Here is a 22328-nt window from a genome sequence, read left to right as displayed (position 1 = left end):
CATATTCCAATTCCCGGTTCGGTTCCCCAATCGCCCCAGTGTGGTGATTTCTTTACTTTTCAAGGTTTCTTAAGTAATAACAATAATAATGGATTTTAATTAACCTTACCCTACAATATTTATTTGCGTAATAACAACTCCATGCCCGTCGCTGTTCTACCAAAATGGTATTAAGAGAATATGAAAAGATCAATGTCGTCAGTGTTATGTCAACCACTGCTCTGTTAAGATATAAATAAAGATATATATAATAATAAGATATACCTGTCAGTTTTGTGTTTAAAATGAATCTGTGTGTGTGTTTAGTTATTTTAAGTTTTAACTGTGTGAAATCAAGAAGTATTTCGGAGAAAAGTAAGTATAATTAATAGACGGTAGTATTTTTATAAATTTTGTAACTAAACATGTACAATTTTAAATTAATATTTTTATGTTTATATTAAATACACCTATTTATGACGCTGTTAGCCTGTATTCAGAATTATTATTATTATTACAAATTGTTATATGAGGATTTTTAGGGGAGTTTTAGGGGAGCAAACGGAAAGAAAACTTTTGATGTTAAGTCATATTTTGATTTTATTTGAATGAAATGATACCACCTACCCATGGCCTACCTTCTCAATGCCAGAGTGCTCGCGAGTGCGTTGCCGGCTTTTTAAGAATAGATACGCTCTTTTCTTGCAGGACCCTAAGTCGACTTATAATAATTTGTAGACTCTGTTTCTAAGTTATAAACGCTTGTCACTTGTTTTATAATTATTATATAATACGTCTGTATAGCATATGTATTAGTTAAGCACTACTAAAAGGGTATCTGTGTGGGTCCAAATGCTGCTTTTTCACTAGAATACTAAATTATTAAACACAATATATTATATAAAAAAATATAACAATATATTTTCTATTGCTTTTGAATATTTTTGTTAAATTTATGAAGTACCGTCATACGTTATACGAAATGAAACCGTTCTTTATTTCCCTCACACGAAATTGATAAATAAATTATCAAAATTATACCAATAGTACAAAATAAAATCAAGTAAATAAAAGTAAGATCAAATAACGTAATTTTTTTTCTTTATTATTGTTATGTATGTATAACTATGCTAAAATATTAATACACATTTTAATTTTGAAAAGAATCGGTTTTTTTTTTTGTGTGTGAGTCTACCAACTAATTTCATCAAACAATTTACAGATCTGTACATTATATTTCATGAACCCCCGACTTCAAATCACTGAAGGGACTAATTAACATTGATTTTTTTCAATTAATCGAGTATTTTTCAGAGAGAAAATTCAAATTATCCAGAGATTACATTGACTGGTGTCAAATTATCGATAGTACTTACAGTAGCTTTTTTTTCAAAGTCAATTAAAACTATTGACCACCCGTAGCATTTACGGATCGTAATTTGAATAGAGACAGTAACGATTGTTTGGTAAATTGTTTTATTGACCCTTTAGGACAAGGCTCCTCTGATTGGAAACATGTAATGTTGCGAAATAATCGTGCAGGTATACTGTAGAAAGCTAACCTCGACCTAGGAATCATAATGAATTCTCACGGCTATTTTTGATACTTAATTATCTAATTATTATACGCAATATACATAATAACTGTAGGTATTGTATTGGATTCCCATTTTTGTGTTCATGTGATTGATGTTTTTTTAAAACATGTTTTAGTTATAAAGAGAAAGCGTACATTAGCATTTTGATTGTATTCGTGAATTAATACCACAAAAATAAAGTATTCATATTCATATACAGAGAGAAAATACTGCCAGCAGGATACAACAAAGTCTAAATAAAAAAAAACATTTTTTAATAATTAATATTCTGTTAGGTAACTAATACATATAACAATGTATACTATATGTATCTATAATTACTGCTTTTTTAATGAATAACTCAACGATATAAATGGATTTCGAGAGTCTTTCGATTTTATACATTTGTGTAACTGTTTTGTGCTGATTATGATGGTGGACAAAACGATAGGAACTATTGATACTTTGTTTGGGTCTACATATCTTGAATGTCATTTTTAAGATCCGTGTATTTGAGGTTATTATTGTTCCTATGTAAGTTGTTATTGGAATTTTTTTCTTTAGTTTAAATAAACATATATAATTTATATATTATTTGTGTCAAAAGAAAATATGTTCACGTGCAATCACGGTACTTATGTGACCAACTTAAAACAATATCTTCATTCAAAATGTTTTTGCACCATTGTTTCAATATTGCTTTGAGAAACTTATCGGTTAATAAAATTTAAACAATTCAATTTGGCAACTACAAATATACACACGAAATATTATCTAAGAACTTTAATATGTGTTGGGCTTTGTTACCAATAAAATGTAAATTTATTCAGACATTGTGTTGAACTTGCCACGCTGTCAGTCCTACCCCTAATACTATCATAACATTTTCCAGTAGTATTAACATCGACCCTATCTGTTTTAAGGCAGGGCTTACGCAGTGATCTACTGTGTAGCTCTATTAAAGATCATATGCTTGAACGCTAGCATCATTAGACGACAAAATCAAACTCAAAATATCTTTATTCATATAGGTAAACAAGTACACTTATGAACGTCAAAACACAAAATAAAGCAATTGTAAATTTAAAATAACTACCAGTTCGCAAGTCAAGGGCGTAGAGCGGGCAAGAAGAGCTGGCGAGAAACTTTCCGGCAATCTTTATAATCGTTAAGTTTTGAGTCATACAAATTGTTTGAAGTGGATCAAATCAATCCCAAGGATTAGGATCATTTCAGTATTCGTCCAATTTATAAATGCCTATTGATTAATTTACTTTTAACGAGGGCTTTGAATTAATTTAGTGATAATTTTTTAATTTCGTTTGGGAGTCTATTGTAAAAACGAATACAATTTCCATATAGGGATTACATTATTTCCTGGGCATTTCCTGTTGCGAACTAGCTAACTGTGTAAGATATATTACAGAATGATTTAATCCAAAGACGGCAACGTATCCCTAACCAAATGGTTATCTGCCTTTGATGGCCGTCTCGTAGTTCTCCCCTTATCGTGTAACAAACGTATTCATATTACAGATCCTATACCAAAAAAGATATTTGACGAAAAGAATAAAGATCACTGGAGGCAGCAAGCACAATGGACTTTACGGGCAAAGGTATTTATATATGTTTTTATTTAAATGATAGGACCCTTAATAGCCTATCAGGCCGATCAGGCAGAGATCTGTGGCCGAGAAGCCAGGCAGTGTTAAACGTCCCTTTTCCTGAAAACGGTCTTTATTTGCATAAACGTCAATCACTCACTCACTCACTCACTCACTTAGAGCTAACTCTGGAGGGGTTGACGTCTTGCGCCGGGTTTAGGTGGAAATTACACCGGTAATATCCTATCCGGACCCATGTTACTTCTTGTGCAAATCATCTTACTGACATATGTGACAATTCTATGGCAGATTATTTCTAGCTGCAATCTGTACTCGACCAACATGTCGGGTAGCCCATCCAGGGATTCCCTCGTTACATAGTACTATGTAACCACTTGCTATATGCTATGATTGTATGCTTTTTTATTTGTAATCACTCCGCGATAGATGTCACCTGTTCGATATTATCTTTGTTGACAATTTTTTTAATAGTTTGGTAGATTTACCAATTGTTTTAAGTCAAGTGAACCTACTCTTAAAGTGGAACACAAAAAACACATCAGGCCTTCACGTTCGGGCAGACGGACCAACGTATTTTGTATTGCTCCTTTAAACAGATATCTATGATCAGTAAACGATCCTTTGACTACATGCAAAGGAGATCCATTTAATGACAGTCTCCATGTCTTTAGGCGTAAGATGCTGCAGTCACTGCTGATCAATCAATAATAATAACAATTGCATTGTAGAAATATATTAAGTTGCATTTGTATTTCTTAATCTAGTTTATTGTCTTCTATTTTTATTGTATAATTTATTTTCTCTTTTATCATTGTTATTTTTCCCTGTAACAGTTGTGACACACTCGTCATTGATGCACTTGCATTTATTGTGTTTTTGTATGTCGTGTGTTCTCTTTATTTGTATGTGTTTCGTTGGTGTGCCTTTTTAAAATAAATAAATGATTTTACTAAGAAACTACATATTAATAGTAAAAAAAACTTTTTTTATTTCTAAACAAATGTGTGTTAATTGCGTTTTTCACAAAATTACTTTCAAATTATACCCTACCCTATAATATAACTAGAACTATACAAAAAAATCTACGTAAGCCTCTGTTTTTGCAGCGATATAATCTCAACCCACTTATTTTCAGCTCTCAAAGCCGCAAAACACAAAAGTAGCAAAGAACGTAATACTATTTCTGGGTGATGGTATGAGTATCACCACACTAGCAGCCACCAGGGTATATTTGGGACGAAAGTATGGATTTACAGGAGAAGAGGTCAAATTGAGTTTTGAATCGTTTCCTCATACTGGATTGGCGAAGGTAATATTTTATACATCATTAAATATTGAATTATTTAAAATCACTTTATAACATTTAAATAATATATAAAGTAATCCTGCAAGGAGCGTTGGGTGGAGGTATTTTACCTATGCTTTACTAGTAAATAGAAGAGAACCAAATTCATTTTAGTTAAAACAATTAACTAACGCCTAGAAATAAATTTACATAGGCGACATCTTATATATTACTATCATATATTATAGCTTTTCACAAGGCAACTCGAAACAAAAAAGTTGCCTACATACGAAACACGGCTTTAATAATATGTTTTCTTTGGAATATCGTAGAAAATTAATTGATACATTTGCATGTAGGATATTTAACGATCAAGTCGATTTCCCCAACCCATGAACGAAATATAAAAATCGTGTACCTTTTAGATACCCCCAGAGTGGTTAATGCTACATCCTCCCTCGCGAGGGGGAAGTTTGGGCCCCTTCGGGGCATATGCGGGTGGTGTGTTGGTTCGCGCCCTGCTGATATAGGGTAGTATGGGGCGGGAATATAGCCCTTGTCGGGGGCTGCACCCCGCGAGGAGGAAATAGGCTCGACTCGCTGCGAATGATTATAATGATAATCATACAAAGTTTAATCAATTTGCTAATTTAAGGTTGAAAAAATATTTTTCAGACATACTGCGTAGACAGCAATGTAGCTGACTCTGCTTGCAGCGGAACAGCCTACCTAACAGGTGTAAAGGCGAACAGTGGGACCGTGGGGCTTAGTGGAGCTGTCAAGCGTGGAGACTGCGAAGGTCAGCGCGATACGGCAAATACTGTTACTGGGTTGGTGGACTGGGCGCAGAAGTCTGGAAAAGCTACAGGTAATTCAGCATTGTATTCATATTAATATCAGCGCACCGAACAAAAGAACCCATCATACTACCCTCATACACCAATATGCCATACTGGATAATGAAAACTGTACGCAAATACCAAAAATATACAACTTACTATGTTATCAATACAGAGTTTAGATATTTTAATAGCGATGTTTTAAGACTGTACTACTGTACTGACTTTCTGAAACAGTCAGAGTTTTTTTAAACGAAAACTATTATAGGATATAAACGTTTATAGGAAGCGAAGATATGGCTTGTAAAAAATAGGCCTTCCTAGGACGTTGTGTGTTTCTTTAAAAACTTCGTGATTCATTTCGTATTAAAATATAATTTATTCATAAATAATAAACTAGATTTAACTTGGCGCCTGGTAGTTTAGGAGCGGTGACTCCATTGCTGGAACTTTTCTCGCACAACGAATAATTATAGCAATACAGCGGGGAAATGAGTTAGGGACAAGAAAAGGAATGAAAAAGGAACTAAGACGCCATAGGGCTATACTTTTAAAATTTGTTTACATTTTTTTTTAATTATTTATACTATTACTGTGTATGTTAAGACAATTATTATCGTTATTATTGTTAAATAATGTTTTATTTATGATTTGAGATATAAATAAAAATAACAATACTTACTAATTATTTATTTATATAGGTTTGATTGTGTATAAAAAAAATTAAACATGAAATAGAAACGTGATAATAGCTGGTCGCAAAATATATAAATTTATTTGAGGTTTAGCGCATCAATACAATTTTATTAATTTTTATTTTCCTAGCACTCCGCCTTGACACTAAAATATTAATTGAAAGAAAACTCGGTCAAGAATGGCCATTAAATATTAGTTCCAGTGAAACGTTTCCTTTATACAAATTAATTAATGAACATAACAATGAGATTGGTTTTAGTGCAAAAAGTAACTCTGTACTTAAACCTATTTTACCATTGTTTGTGATGGTTTCGATTGATACACATAATTACTATAACTAAGCTCTTCTGCTTTAAACAATAATCTAACACAAAATACGCTGTAACTAATGAATGCTAAACTTGTATACAAAACATTTAGGTTTAAAAAATATTCTCACATACTCAGATACATGTTATATGAGAATAAAAATATAAAAAAAAAAACAAAAAATATAAATAAAAATTCTATTGGCTCAAAATAATATGTTGTTATATATTATAATATCTGATTATGTGGCCTCATAGTCTAGGGATCTTGATCTCCTATTGCATTTCTGTCTGGGTCAGGCATATGTCTGGCACATGTTTTGTAGTGTAGACGATAGGATTTCTCACGATATCATTACTGTTGGCAAATAGTTATTGCGAACATTTTCACTTAAGTACCAAGGTTGGCCATAGGACAGAGACCATTTATATATAAAATTACGTCTTTTATACATTTAAAAGAATATTGAAGACCTATTTTACTTATGTTCTTCTAGTTATTTCTATATCTATAACGATTGCGTACTTCAGGGATAGTGACAACAACACGCGTGACACATGCGACACCGGCCGCTGCGTACGCGCATTCAGCCGACCGGAAGTGGGAAGCGGATACTGATTTACCGAAGCACGGCCTTCGGTGTGACGACATTGCCAGTCAGCTGGTGAGAGGCGGCGTGGGCAGGCGCATTGATGTATGTTTCCTGTTTCATATGATTAAGCTGTATGACAATGATTCGACTCCAAAAACAACCAGCATTTCTTGATATTTAATATTTCAAAAAAAATCTGAAGATTCCCAGAAAAACATTTGGTAAAAAATCATAGGCCGGCCTAAATAGCAAGTTGTGTTGATATTTAGGCAGGCTTAAGATTCAAACCTAAAATACTCACAAAGTATAGAAAATGGTTGGATATATTTTCCCAACGAGCTGGTTTTATATAATATATAATATTTAAAAGTTGCATTAGTGTAAACTTAAGGATGCGTATGCAATTTCCCCGTACAAAAATACCTAAAGTTAGTAATTCTTTTTTGGGAAAAGGGATAGTCTTCTTTAATAAAATCCCTGAGGCTCTTTTATCTCTGCCTTTTATTAAATTTAAGAAATGTATTAAAGAAAAGCTGTGTTAAAAGGCTTACCTACTACAAAGTTAGCGTATTATATATTTGTTTTAAAAGAAGTATTCTTTGATGATTTGCTTTTTTTAAAGAATACCGAGGTTTTATACGCCGGCTTTTCTCTCGGCCAACACCCTCTGTCTTCTTTGCCGATGAGTAGGGATGCCAACAGGCTCGAATTTAATGACGTGGAATAAGTGATACCTTGATGATCATAATATGTTCCAAAATAAACGTATTTTTTTTATAAAGTTTTCTTTTTGTATCCACACATTCACTCGCTCACTCCAAACTGAAATATTAATAACATAATTTCAGGTTGTTTTAGGAGGTGGAAGAAAGAACTTCCTTCCACGCTCTGAAAAAGATTCAAGAGGCAAACCAGCAGGATACAGACGAGACAAAAATAATCTCATTCGAGAATGGCTTTTAAGCAAAGAATCTTTGGGACAAACCCCCAAATATGTATACAACAAAAAAGATCTGTTAAATCTCGATACAAAGTACAATAGTGTGTTAGGATTATTTTCATATGATCACATGCCATATCACTTGGAGGCAGATGAAGATGATCCAAGTTTAAGTGACATGACGCGGAAGGCGATCGAAATTTTATCCAGAAATTCGAATGGATATTTCCTGTTTGTTGAAGGTTTGTATAATAATTAATATTACTTGTTAGTATAATATTTGTATTAATTTCCAACACACAAATAACCAACTCTCAAAGTAATAATAAATAAAAAAGCGCGTGTCACATGTCAGAAGTGAAACTTCTTTGTGAATTAATTATCTCGATCTCCCTTTCCTACTCTCACTCAATCGATCTCAATCGCTCTCTCCCTTTTCTTCGACAAAAACGCTGCACATCTTTGTGACGTTCCGTAAAAAATACCCTATTGCGGCTATGGAGTCGTTGTAAGCTTAGTTAATCAGAGATTAAAATGCCAAGTGGTATTATCGACATATCTAACTTATAATGTTATATCAAAGGATTTCATTGAATGAATTGACCTTTTTAGATCCGGGCCTCAGATTTAGAGATCTGTTTCATAATCATTTGGTAATCTTATAAACAAGAAGGTGATCAGTCTCCTGTTGAGACACAGGGTCTAAGGAGAGACGATGTTTTTCTTCAGCATTAGAGCGCACATAGGAAGAAAGTCCAGTGGTGCACAAACTGGGATCCATTTAATGACTCGAGGGATGAGCGAGAGAATGAGTAGATGATGAAGCCACTAGGCCCACACGGCTGGATAGATGACAAAGGATTATCCTTTGAAAAATCATTATTTGGCATACAAATATAATAAAAAACATACCCTTACACACTGTATATTATTTGACATTACACTTAATTCTAATGTAATGTATGCCAAATATTGGTTAATGTTTCAGCCTTCTATTATTTTATAATACACCTGTTCCCCCATTTATATTAAAAACAAACTATTTGTAAGTAAAATGTGTTTGCGTTAACATTTGGTTCTCTGAATGTAATAACCTAACCTAACTTAGGAGGGAGAATCGACACCGCCCACCACGAGACCAAGGCCCGCAAGGCTCTGGATGAGACAGCAGAGTTCGCAAAGGCTGTGGAAGCAGCTCTCCGACTTATAAACACTGAAGATACCCTTGTTGTTGTAACAGCGGACCACAGTCATACAATGACGTATAGTGGCTATAGTGAAAGAGGATCCGATATATTGGGATTTGGAACTAAGGTATGACGAACTCTTGACGTGCTTATTCGTATTGTGCGGCAATAGAATGCAGGAATCTTTATTATACCTCTGTAGCTACACTACACTGTTATAGACGTCGATGGTGTAATGGTTGCAGCTCCTTAGAAACATTGTATAAAACAAAAAAATTGAAAGAGTGGCGGAGACTTTATTGCCAGGTCTTCTCTTCTGTTCGACACCCTTCATATGAGAACTGGCAGTGAATGTAAAATTAGAATTATACATTTATAATACATTTCATATATTTTTTGACGGTTATAGGTGTACATTTTGCTACCTATATGATTTTTTTTTTAAATTTGAGTGTACCGATAGAGTATGTACTATAAATAGTAAATATCGATGGAAATAATACTACATATATATATAATAATAATGAAATGTTTTTCTACGAGTAGCAAACTATTTTTTCCTTTTTGTACTGCATACTTACTCACACCTTGTTATTTTCAGATCAACGCGTCTGATGAACTCCCCTACACCACTTTGAGTTACGCAAACGGGCCAGGGTATAGGCCGCACCAGGATTTCAGAAGAGCTAATGTTATGTTAGACGATTTGTGTAAGTAATTCGAATGATATTAATTCATATATGATATGATACATAAGCTTTAACACTATAGGTTTCGACGTAATTAAGGAAAAATTATGAAAGCAGTTGTTTCTTACTTTTCTTTGTACCAAACACTCACGCGCTTTTTACGTAAGTCATATTTGCCCAATTTTTTTTTAAATGTTGTATTTGCTAAGTCAGGGTAAATTGCTTAGTTAATTGTTACCAGACTCAGCTCCGCTATCAAAAGAGTTTAAATAATTCCTTAAAAATAGTTTCCCGTCGATTTCCATACAGTGATGTATATCATTAGGTGCAGATTTTTTGCTGACAAATTTTGCTGTATCTAACAGTGTAAAATTCAGTGTAAAATCTTTTCGTTTTTCATTTTTTATAGACAAAAAACAGTCAAAAAACCAGTTTTTACCAAATTAAAAATACTTACAATTTGAATGATGATTTAATATTACAGCTAGCCTAAACTTCACGTACCCCGCCCTCGTACCAATAGTACGGGAGACGCATGGTGGAGAAGACGTAGCTGTGTTTGCGACCGGCCCTTGGTCTCACCTGTTCAGCGGGAACTATGAGCAGAACTTTATTCCACATGCGATCGCCTATGCCGCCTGTCTGGGCACAGGACTGACCGTTTGTTCATAATATAAAAGTTCTGTTGTGTGACACTAGATGGCGTTAAAATAAATATGAGTTTTAGCTCTTTTATAGAAAAGTTTAGAGTGGATTTTTGAAGTGTACTGAACTTTCTTAAATGAAAAGAGAAACTGCATCTAACATTGTGATTTCTGTCGAATTGATTTGCTATTTCATTGAATATCCCTTATTTGATGTATCATAAAATATATGGTTTAGGTTGTTAATTAAGATTATAAACAAAATATGCAATAATTAATAGTATTAGTTATGTTTAGTGAGATTTACAATCTCAAGTATTATATATTAACAATTTCTCATCATTTTACGTATCACTCGAGCGAGTCATAAGATATTGAAGAATTAATACGTAAAAATTAAGATTTCATACACACTGTCTTAAGTTACGTGGTAATGTGATATTATTAATAATAAGAGTTATCTATAAGAAATTTAAAAAACCGACGATACATTATGTTTTTTATTAGAGTATGTATTTTTATAGTATTGTAAGAACTAAATAATAAGAATTTTAGTAAGCCTGCATGTCTAATTTAGTTACCGTAAACAAGAGTTTTGTGAGTCCGGATTCTAGGAAAACAATTTTGTCTGAACGTTAACAAACATTTTCCTTTACTCGTAAACTTCTCTTTTAATTGAAAATCAACCTGTAAATATTTCTGCCAACACCAATACGATTTGAGAAATGAAATTCTACAGAAATAACTTCATCAATGTTGTTCAAGTTTATTAGTTGAATGACACTTATGTAAGAAATCGGGCAATAGTTAGTGTGTAAGAGTAATGTTAGTTCGTATTAAATAGATTGTTACGTACAGGCAAAAAAAACATTAATACAGTTAATGATTTTTTTTGCTGGTGCGTAACAATTGATATTATCAAAATTTAATTTAATGAAGTTATTATATTTAAGGTTTTTAGATCGTAAGAAGATTTTTCAGTATTAAATCTCTTAAAAAGTTGTTTTTCTAACATTGAACCCTTGTATCTGACACGTCTATATAGGTATAAAAATTAATTGTTCTTCATTTGTCTCGCTAATCGAGAATGGCTGGACTGATTTGGCCAAGTTGATCTTGAACTATTTCTGAAAGTTCAGGGAAGGTTTATACATTAATACTAGCAATAACATAGGCATACATTATTTAATTTTCCAATACAATCGTTACTAGCTTTTAAACACTTGATGTCTTTTGTTTTTTGAAATAAAAAAATATAAGTCTACTGGCGTGTTTGTAATTCAGTTTAACATAAACGTCCTTTTGTTTGTGAACACACTTACAGAAATTGGTTAAGATAAATCTAAAGTAATAAATTTACAATTAGATGTTATATTTGTAAACTTAATTTTAATTTTTTGTTTTAATAGGTTTTTAATGGCTGGCAGTTTTGTGCCTGTCCATTTTTCTTTTGCCGAAGATTAACTTAACATTCCCAGCTTATCCACCATGTACTTTAGCGACTAAACCAATGATAAACTATTCCTGGATACCAATATCAATCTAATCATATAATTCATTTTAAATATGATTCATATCTGAATCATGAATTCAGGTCTGAAAATCGTCTTAACTGACCACATTATGATAGTTCAATGACTAATATGATTGATGGGGAGTTTTGTTATCGGGTGACTAAAGTCATGACAGATTTGTCAAGGTCAAGGTGTCAATAAATTAAGTATTTTTTTACCAAAACTGAATGAGAATGATGTCTCCGTTACACACTATTCAACCCTGATGTCAGATTTTTTTTATAAAACAGTGGGTAGAAGGCTCATGCGATGTTAATTAATATCATCCATGTATTCAATCAATGTTGTATTGAGTATTGTAATGGACTAGCGAATATTTCTTAATCCATTTTTTTTATTTACATCATCAAAAAGACGAAACATCTATATTACACTGTTAATTTTGAATGTTACGCTTTATTATTATTACTACATTATTTTTCTTTGTTTGTGACTGGGGCGTAAATTAGCTGTTGTAGTCTCTAGTAGAATGACCAGTGCTGCTACTCAGTATAACGCTGAGCCAGGGCCAGTTACAACCACAACACACATATATTTCACACTTTAAATACATTTAAAGTGTGTAATGTGTGTACTCACATAAGAAGTGAAACTTCTGTATGACCTTATTTTTCGAAAAATGATCTACTATATGCAACTTTACAGAAATTGGTTAAATAAAGTTAAATTAGAGATGTTCTAAATTAAACTACATATAAATTGTGAAATATATTAAATATTTTTTGTAAATTAATTAAATAATTTTTACAGAATTAGAATTATTAAGAATATATTTTTGTTATTAATGGCTTAGAATTTCTTCAAATCAACCATGGCAGTGACAAGAAAAAGATGTCGCGTAACGGAATAATGTGACGCGTAACCGAAAAATGTGACGGCAAATTTTTGTCGATGCCGATGATGAAATTTCACTTCAAAAAAAAATTTTTTCTTCCATTTCTTTTTTGTTTATTATAATTTTGTGTGCTTCGTTACTAATAAATGTTATGTCTATTAATATGTTGTTAGCCAATTTTCATTAATATTTAAAATTCAACAGCAGTTTTTTAATTCGATAATAAAAGACAATATTACTTTTATATTTGTATTTCAAATGACAATTGAAACCTATTATATTAGCTACTGTCAGCTACTATGTCAGATGGTACATGATTAACTGGTAAATATATTAACTTACACTTCCATATGACTCACAAATACATGAAATAAAATATACAAAGTATTATTGAAGCTACACATATTGTTTCTAGAATTCGGATTACAAATTTCTGTTACATTTTAACTAGTCTTTCAAAACGTTTATTAAAAAATATCTTTGGTTTAAACCTACATAGCAATGGAAATGAATTTAAACAAACAATAATGTGTAGAAATTGAAATATTATATGATCCATATTATAGATATTCTTTAGTTAACATAGACTTATATGAGACTATCCGTAATTAAATACATACTTTTTTCGTCATCGTCATCGCACAAACACATAGTTAAGTGTTTTGTTAATGGATTTTGAGAATTAGTGAGGCTTAGGTGATAGTAACAAATATCTTTTATACATAGATTTGTGCCCGTTTTGGCGACAAAACTGCTTTAAGATGTATTGACAATAGCTTTGACAGCTATTTATTTTCACTGACACTGCTGCGCTAGACATAGTACAAAAATACATACAATCAAATACTATGAAAATACAGCGCCACCCGTGGTCTTATTTGGAACTACATCAATAATATACGTAAACAATAGTTCCTCAAAGTATATAAGTAAATAGCTATTATGATAACAACATTTAAACTTTAAGTACATACAATATAGATAAGAATCAGTGCAAGTAAAATACGAAGCGAAGTTTATATGAAATTTTAATAAATTTATCAATTAATATCAAAAGGGGCAATGTTGCCCCTAAATAGATATGTATGTAAATAAATATTGGGTTTAAAAGTAAGTAGTATAAAAACTATAATCTCTAAGGCGTTTATGCTACCGGAAAGTTATATAACAGCGCTGATCAATAGGAGCTCTAAAAATAGAGAGTGCAGTGAATCCTTCAGAAAACGCTATTCTGCACCTCATAGAGGGCATAAGACTCTCTTCTTGACTCTTCTAGGTCAACAGTTGAAAAGAAGTGTACCTGGAACAAAAATGTATTTTAACTTCTCAACAAGGACTACTTTTTTTAATTAGTCTTAATTTAATATTTATCAATTTGTTAGTATTATTATGTAGATTAAAACTAATGAAAGCACTGCATATGGCTATGACATGAAATAACATATTGCGGTAATGACATAATATTCAGTTTGACACTAACAGAGGCACAATGTATGCAAGAGTTGCATTGTCCATTATTATTAATGGTAATAACTTTCTGCTCTTCTATGAAATTAGAATACACAATGGATTATTAAAAAATATGATAGAAAATAAGGTTAAATAAATAATGTGGCCGCAATCCTCCGTAATACAAATAAAATTATGAATTCCTATAAGAAAACTGTATATTAAGTTATGGTAGTTACATATATATATTGACTGTTTCGTTGAAATTTTTGGACTTGCTCTTGACGATCGTTTAAATGAAGGAATTACTCTTTTTGCATTTAAATTTATTGTTATTAAAATTTGCCTCTTTTTATATTGTATTCTTCCATGTACACACAAAACTAGTCACGTCTTAATAATATCAATTAATTGCAAGCTGAGATTATTATGCACCTTGATGATATTGCTCCATATGTATATACTTTGTAGTCAAAGAACAAAAGAGTATAGTTCTTATATTTTATAGTGATAATTGATTTATTTCCGAAAAGTACTTAGGAATAGTAGTAATAGTAACTAGTAGGAATAAATATAGTATCGTAATACAACTGAATAGACCATACGTGTTATAAACAACCTTTACTTATAAACAAGTATTTCAGAATTCATTTTAATTTTAGTGGCTTCAGTGTACGACTCTCATACCCCAGGTCGTAGGTTCGATCCCCAGCTGTGCACCAATGGTATTTTTTTCTATATACGCATATAATATTTGCTTGAACGGTGAAGGAAAACATCGTAATTAAATCGGCTTGCCTTAGACCCAAAAAGTTGACGGCGTGTGTCTATTTGTCTATTAGATTGTGATATAAAACAGATATATAAATCTGAGGCCCAAGCCTAATATGTGTGCAGCGCCACTGATTTTTAACAAAGAACACTTAGGTCAGTAAACTTACGATTATAATAAAAAATTCAGATGTCAGAGCTCTCTCGCACTACGCAGAACTGTTTTTATATCAGTAAATTGTCATAAATATTACGTACTGTATTCTAATTGATGAATACATAAATTTGATGGATCTATAAAAAGGAATAGGTAATAAAAGATGGCACCCGAGCTGCGCCTCATTCCTTCACACTTTCGAGGGTCAATACCACGTGCTTACACACTGTGCAATTATAATAAATATCAGTTCACATTTAAGCCGCTGACAGAAGATTTGGTGAACATCAATCTGAGTTTATTTATATTGTCCCACCGAGAATATATACCTTTAATTTACTTCATTAATATAGATCGAAACCTTGAAAAAAATATTATATAGTTTACTGTATAATCATCATCAATACGGCCCCTTACCGACCTTGGTATCCGCAAAAATCTTCCCCATCACGAACTAGCTTCTGCTTCCTGCGTCCGACTTCAAACATCTATTATTTCAACGTCCTTCAACAACATCCCACCAATATCGTCCAATTCATAAAATAAAATAGGGTCAAGTGGTCGGCACATGTATACCAAATGTCGGACGACAGATGCCCAAGGTCCTAACTGAACTCGCAACCCAAACTCGGTGGCAAAGGAAAACCCGGTAGAATGAGGCTTCGGTGATGGGATGGCCTTTACAATGACCTCGAAACAACCAGAAAGCACTGGATAGATTGCGATAGCAAAGTGTACTGTGGAGGCTAAACCCACCAGAGACTATATGCCTTTGCTGATGATGATGATGACGTGCACAGTGTGTAAACGTGACGTAAAATAAAAGTATATGAAAGTTTATGCATTATCTATATTTGATTTGAGGTAAAATCTATTTTCAAATATTTGTTCATTTTCCAAAGATAATAGAAATTCACGCTGATAATGTTTTGCAAGACTGGAAGGTTAATTCATTATATATACGTAACAAAGGGTTAGTTACACCATTTATAATTTCACCGCTTTTTTATTTATATATTTTATAGAAATATATAATAAAATCATAATATATTACATTAGAAAACCGCTGTAGTTTATATAAAAGTAGTTATATATTTACTTCTTATGTTGATTACCGTAAGGCTATCTTATAAGTGACTGAGTAGTTAATTTATAAGTCGCGGTAGCAAATCTCTTTACGTTCTTTTGCCGTAGACGTTATTTGTTCTCGATGTATAAAGTCCAGCTTGCCCAAGTCATGCTCAAATCGCTTTTTATGTCATCTCGAAAACAATGCTCGACTAGAAGACATATATTTACTTTTCTTGCCAGTTCTTGCCCGCTGTACGCCCTTGACTTGCTAACTTGTAGTACATGTAAATTTAGAATTAATGTATCTTCTTTTCTGACGTTCATATGTGGATTTGTTTACGTATAAGTGAAAGATTGAGAGAGAGAGTAAGGGAGATCGAGAAAAATACACGCTATTGGTTAATGTATTTGTTTGTAGTGACATATTAGAAATTTAGATGGCAATTATGTCGCAAAACGTCTTCTGCAGTAAAGTCAGATTTTTTATTTATTTATACGCATACTAGCGGATCCGACAGACGTTGTCCTGTCTACACGTCTTTAATTTGAAAATTTCAATTTTTAATAAGCCATTTTGATGAAAATTATTATTCAAATGTTATGACAATATCTAACGATCCAGCACATGGTCACACACGATATAACACAATGATAACAAAACTTTTTTTAAATTTCGGGACAGACTAAAATTAAAATTCGAATATTATTTAAAATTTGACACTGCGATGGTAGCGCCGTCTGTCGGATCCAATGTAAAACATTCCAAAATCAACAACAACTAATAAATTGAAAATTAATTAAAAAAACATTGTCCAGCGGACAAAATTGTGAATCTAAACCATTCCCAGATCCCCTTGAACACACACAAAAAATTTCGTCTAAATCGGTCCAGTCGTTTAGGAGGAGCTCAGTCACATACACACGCACACAAGAAATATATATATTAAGATTATCCTAAGCACAGTTTGTAAACAGTGAAAATATAGATATACAAATACATGAAGTGGTCATATACTGGTTCATTTTCTTTAATTGTATTTAATTATTACATAATAATACAGACGTAATAAATCCCGATATTTGATATAACTCTTATATACTTGAGTTTCCCCCTAGTGGTTATTAAACGCTTGTTATTTTGAACTCTTGGTAATTTGAAATTTATCTCTGGTCCTGAGACTCAAATTATAGAGAGTCGACTGTAATTTGACGCGACCCAATCAACTTTCTTGTTCATTAACGGCTCAAAAACAAGAGTCACAATCGAGTTGCATTCTTAGTCACAATGTAAACATGCACTTCCTCTAACGGGACATTAAAAGCTGCAGAACGAGTCACTTTGAATGATTATGATTCGTAATTCTATGCATGTTCTTAATTTAAATTTCAAACTTGATATGGATGATAAAAAATTTAGTTTTAATTTTTTTTAATAATTCGTCAATAAACAATGAACTTTAATTTATCTATACTAGTTGACCCGGCTAACCTTTTTCCGCCTTAAGGTCTAATAATATCGTGTTATCTTAAAATTAATCTAGGGCTTCATTAAGGTAATAACATTTTTTTTGCAAATACAGCAATGTTTTGTATCTTACCATTGCGAAAGATAAATGGCAGTTTTACAAATTAGGCCTCTTCTCTCTAGTGCCAATATTGCGATACTGCATATTAAATAAAGCACCTTCTGATATACAAGATTTTTTGATGAGGAAACACATGTCTTCGATCAAGATCAAAGCCTGGTTATGCAACTCCTCATTCACCTCAAGACTGGAATTTCTTGGACTGACACGAATTCGGTGTAAAATAATGCGTAGTTTTGTAAATAGACGGCAAAAGGACTGTTTGCATTCGTACAATTAATTAATTAATTTATTGTTATTCGATATTTTATTACTTATTCTGCTATTCGGAGCGGAGAAGAATCCACCAAAAGATATAACTGACACCGGTACAGCCGGCTTTGTGTTGTAAATGGTATAACTAACACGACTTTGTTTTATATAATTATATTTTAAACATAAAGTAATTCTAGAATACAGTTTCTTTGGCCTCTAGTTATTTCATTTATATAGACCCTATGTCAAGAACGAAAGAAAAGAGAACAATGTCCCATCTGCCGCAATAGACACATATTTTACAGCATATAATATCTTCTTTCATATAAACTCTACTAAACTATTTTACAAAAATGCCTTCAAACAAAAAAGTGTTATCAAAGCAATCATTGTTGAAACAAGATACAGCAACATAATACGTAAGCAGGATTCATTATGATACAACCTTTAAACTAAACAATCATAACATTACATAAACATTGCGTTAATTGTGCATTGTCTTTATAACTAAGTGTCAGTTAATAAAAAAAGTAAAATATCTAGATGGCCACGGCACTTTCTGTCTATTATCATTGGCTAGTTACGCAGAAGTTCTATCAGTTATCCTTGAGATTGAAGGTTCTATCACCGCCTATTTAACTAACTTTCTGTCGATGTGCGCGTAATAATCCATGGTGAAGGAAAACATCCTAAGAAAACCACCAAAGAAGAATTATCTTACCATCTTCTGTTCTCTGAAATAATAATGATCAAAGTAACGGCCAACTGAGGCCAACAAAGACCCATACTACGAGTATATAGCGCCGCTGCACAATATGTGCAGATACAACAACAATACAACACCATGAAACGTCATTAGATGAAACGTCAAACTCCGTAACGAAAATACTCGACTTAGGTTCGCGTAGTTTATATAGAAGATAACATCTGTTTCAACTGTTACAACACAGTAATGAAATCTTTATTCAAATCTATATTTTTATTTAAATATTGCGATAAAACACGTGTTAAAAAGTGCGTGGTTAGATTTAAAAACGAATTCCTAGAATTAAATAGGTTTACTTTCTCTGTGGTTGTAATTATTTAAATTGCAAATGTCAACTTAAAACCTGTTATATGATCATGTTTGCAGTCACTGGCCTTTCGCCTTGATATTACTTTGAATTTTATTTTTTTGAGGGCATGCGACTAGTTATTTGTATAAGTGTTCAATTTTAACTTGGAGATATAAGATAATAGAGAATTTTCTGCCATAGAAAGTTTTGATATAAAGGAAGTTCATATTTAGTTGATCGATTAAATATGTAAATCGTGTATCAAAAAGGTGTTTATTTATTATTAAAGTACACATTATGGGAATGTATGTATTAAAAATAAAACCGTCCAAATGTAGACGTTGCGATCGCGGCAAAATCGAACAATAAAATTACTTATGACGACTCGGCAGTTGAACTCGGTGATGGCTGCCATTTCGTCACGGATATTTTCTTTCAATTGCGCCAGAGAAGTCGGCTTATTGGCGTAGACTTTAGATTTAAGATAACCCTATTAAAAACCCTGTGTTAAACCTGGACTGTGTGGAGGCCAATTTATATTATCTCTCCTGGAGACCAATTTGCCTGAGACGTGGCAGAGACGTATTGGACGTGTGTAACCTGTCCTGTTGGAACCATTTTCTTTGATTATAGCCAGGAAACTTTTGAAGTTCAGGCACCAAGAAGTCGTCTAACATATTTACATAACGCTAAATAAATAAACTTTCTTTTGAGACCTGTTATAAACCCTTACATGCACGTGTCAGTACAAAATGCATGATGCTGAGTCATGCGTTTTGTACTAAGATGAAACTTTATTAGAAATGCAATTATTTAGTTAAGTTACATACTATTGTTATACATATTATATAGATGACGGTAGGTGTTCTGCCTGGGTTGAGAAGAAACTAAAATATTACCAAATTTTTGCTCACGATAATAATAAAAGAATTATAAAAAAAAATTAAGAATTATAAAAATTAAATGCGCACATAGAAAGCAAATTCATTTGGCTCGGAAGGCGGGATCGAACCTACGATCTCAGGGATGAGAGTCACACCTTATATCCACTAGACCAACACTGCTTCAAAATGAAATATTGACTGCAATATTTTATAATAACGCGATGAAGGTCGACAAGTCTATGCAAACATCTAATTTAAAATGTTACAACTTTTCTGGTTTGACATTGTTGCTTCAGCGTGTCAGGGTTCGATATACGTGTATAGAAATAGTAAATACATAATGATTCTATTTACTTTTACCGTCTTCAAATACCATATTTAACCTTTGCGTTTGACAATACCATAATTATTTATTACAATCTACAACAGCTGTATGTTTGCATGTTTCTGTATTAGTGTTTGATATTTGTTTTTAAAGAGCGGACCGTATCTTCGTCCTTCTAGTTACTTCTATCTATGTTTCCCATAGACTTTATATGCTGTTTTGATTCTTTAAAAGAGTACGGGCTACCGAGAGTTATTACGCCGGCTTCTTCTACCTACACCTTCTTCAGTTCCTTGCCGATGAATATGGCTACCGATACAAATTTAATGACGTAGAATAACTGATACACGTATCTTATATTATATATTATATAATAAACATGTATGAAGAGTTTCAGCTGAGGCTTTTAATTATATGTCTCTTTGTATCATCCTTTATATACTCTTAATTAAAGCGCCCATTTCTATGTATCTTTTTTCATTTATATGATTAAGTGCTTTTCTTTCAATTTCTGGGTGGTACTCGCGGGTTGCATGATATAAGCAAAAAAAGTATATGTTTCATTTAAAGAAAAACACTTTTTAACGGATTATAGTTATGTATTATTGTATTTAAACTTATAATTATTTGTACATAATTTTAAATTTAAACCGACGTTTCGACGTTTTGACGTCACCGTGACCACGCACGCTGTAAAGCACGCGAAACGTCGGTTTAAATTTAAAATTATGTAAAAATAATTATAAGTTTAAATACAATAATATATAACTATAATCCGTTAAAAAGTGTTTTTCTTTAAATGTGTAAAAGTTATGTTAATAAAAGACAATACTATATGTTTCATTATTATAATCTGGATATGATGGAGACTACTATGGGTACCAGGCAAAAACCTGAGCCGGAAACTCTCAACTTTTAGATGTACCACACACTCCAACTTGGTTATGGAAGCGCCATCAAGGGAGACCTATATTTTTGTAGACTGGCTGTTATAAGTTCTAGGTATTTATGTATATTTTTTTGTTTTCTAAGTGTGGGATTATGGTCATTATTGTGTAGTTCTGTCGCATTAGTAGTAAGTGTTAAAATATAATACTTACTTTTTCTATTGCACACGTGGTGATATTTGCAAACAGAATGCATTTCTTGTGTGCGGTATGAAAATCCGTCGATATCCCACGGGACACTTCGCATCATTAATAAAACTGCGTTTCGATCTTACACTGTTATTTTGCACTCCACTGACGATAGACTGACCGATCGGATAAGTTTCCACCTTGGCCACTCGGCAATGAACACATAATATGAGCAAATAAATAATGTATATAATATGCATCTTGACTCGAAGGCTGTTACTAACATACTGAACTCAGCTCAGGCCTCAGGTGTCGTGATAATAAAATAACAACGCGTGAGTCATTGGTGATTGGTGAAGGTGGATCCTCGTTACGTGGCTATTGGGTTATATATATACATATAATCCAAATCCTATATATAATCCTAAATATGTATATTAAAAAAAAAGTTTTTTTATGTGACCCAAAACAAATACCACACCAATACAATTACACATATTACAACATTCATTGTGGTCAACCTTATATATATATCTAAAACCTTATATATCCACACTAACTTCCATTTTGGAATATAAATTTATGAAAGAAGAAAGTTGTTGTTTATCTATTGTATAATTTTTGAAAGATAAGTAGTTAAATGTGTTTGCAACGATTTGGATTTTTGCAAGGTAATGTACCGACTTAAAAAAATATTTCACCATTTGTATGGTGGTATCGGTTAAAAAAATAGGAAATGTAAAACTAAAATCATTTCATATATATTTATTTTGAAACGTTCATAAGTGTATATTTTGTTACCTATATGAATAAATGATTTTTGAATTTTTTTCTTGGTATAATTGGTACATGGCAGTGAGAAATGGCGGGATACAGATACCTAAAAGAATATTGAAATATAAACGACTAGTAGACTCGGCCAAGCGTA

At 32.3% G+C, this 22328-nt stretch overlaps 1 protein-coding gene and 1 long non-coding RNA gene across 2 annotated transcripts; one reads left to right on the top strand and one right to left on the bottom strand.

Moving 5' to 3' along the window:
• The first annotated feature begins 216 nt into the window (after positions 1-216).
• On the top strand, positions 217-11626 carry LOC111004135 (membrane-bound alkaline phosphatase-like). Its single transcript, XM_022275001.2, has 9 exons — positions 217-354; positions 3093-3172; positions 4317-4490; positions 5142-5334; positions 6841-7004; positions 7751-8084; positions 8951-9156; positions 9631-9739; positions 10203-11626. Exons 1-9 carry the CDS (start codon positions 285-287, stop codon positions 10388-10390), a joined length of 1518 nt encoding a protein of 505 aa, XP_022130693.2. The 5' UTR covers positions 217-284; the 3' UTR covers positions 10391-11626.
• Positions 11627-13006: 1380 nt separating this feature from the next.
• On the bottom strand, positions 13007-21691 carry LOC123689154. The gene is made up of 2 exons (XR_006750194.1): positions 21425-21691; positions 13007-14071 (listed from the first exon to the last, which is right to left on the bottom strand). It is a non-coding gene; the product is annotated as an uncharacterized LOC123689154 (long non-coding RNA).
• Positions 21692-22328: the final 637 nt, after the last annotated feature.

This window comes from Pieris rapae, chromosome 4, assembly GCF_905147795.1.
Source record: "Pieris rapae chromosome 4, ilPieRapa1.1, whole genome shotgun sequence".
Classification (NCBI taxonomy): Eukaryota; Metazoa; Arthropoda; class Insecta; order Lepidoptera; family Pieridae; genus Pieris; species Pieris rapae.
The sequence above is the reverse complement of the archived record's forward strand: the minus strand, read 5'-3'. Positions and strand labels throughout refer to the sequence as shown.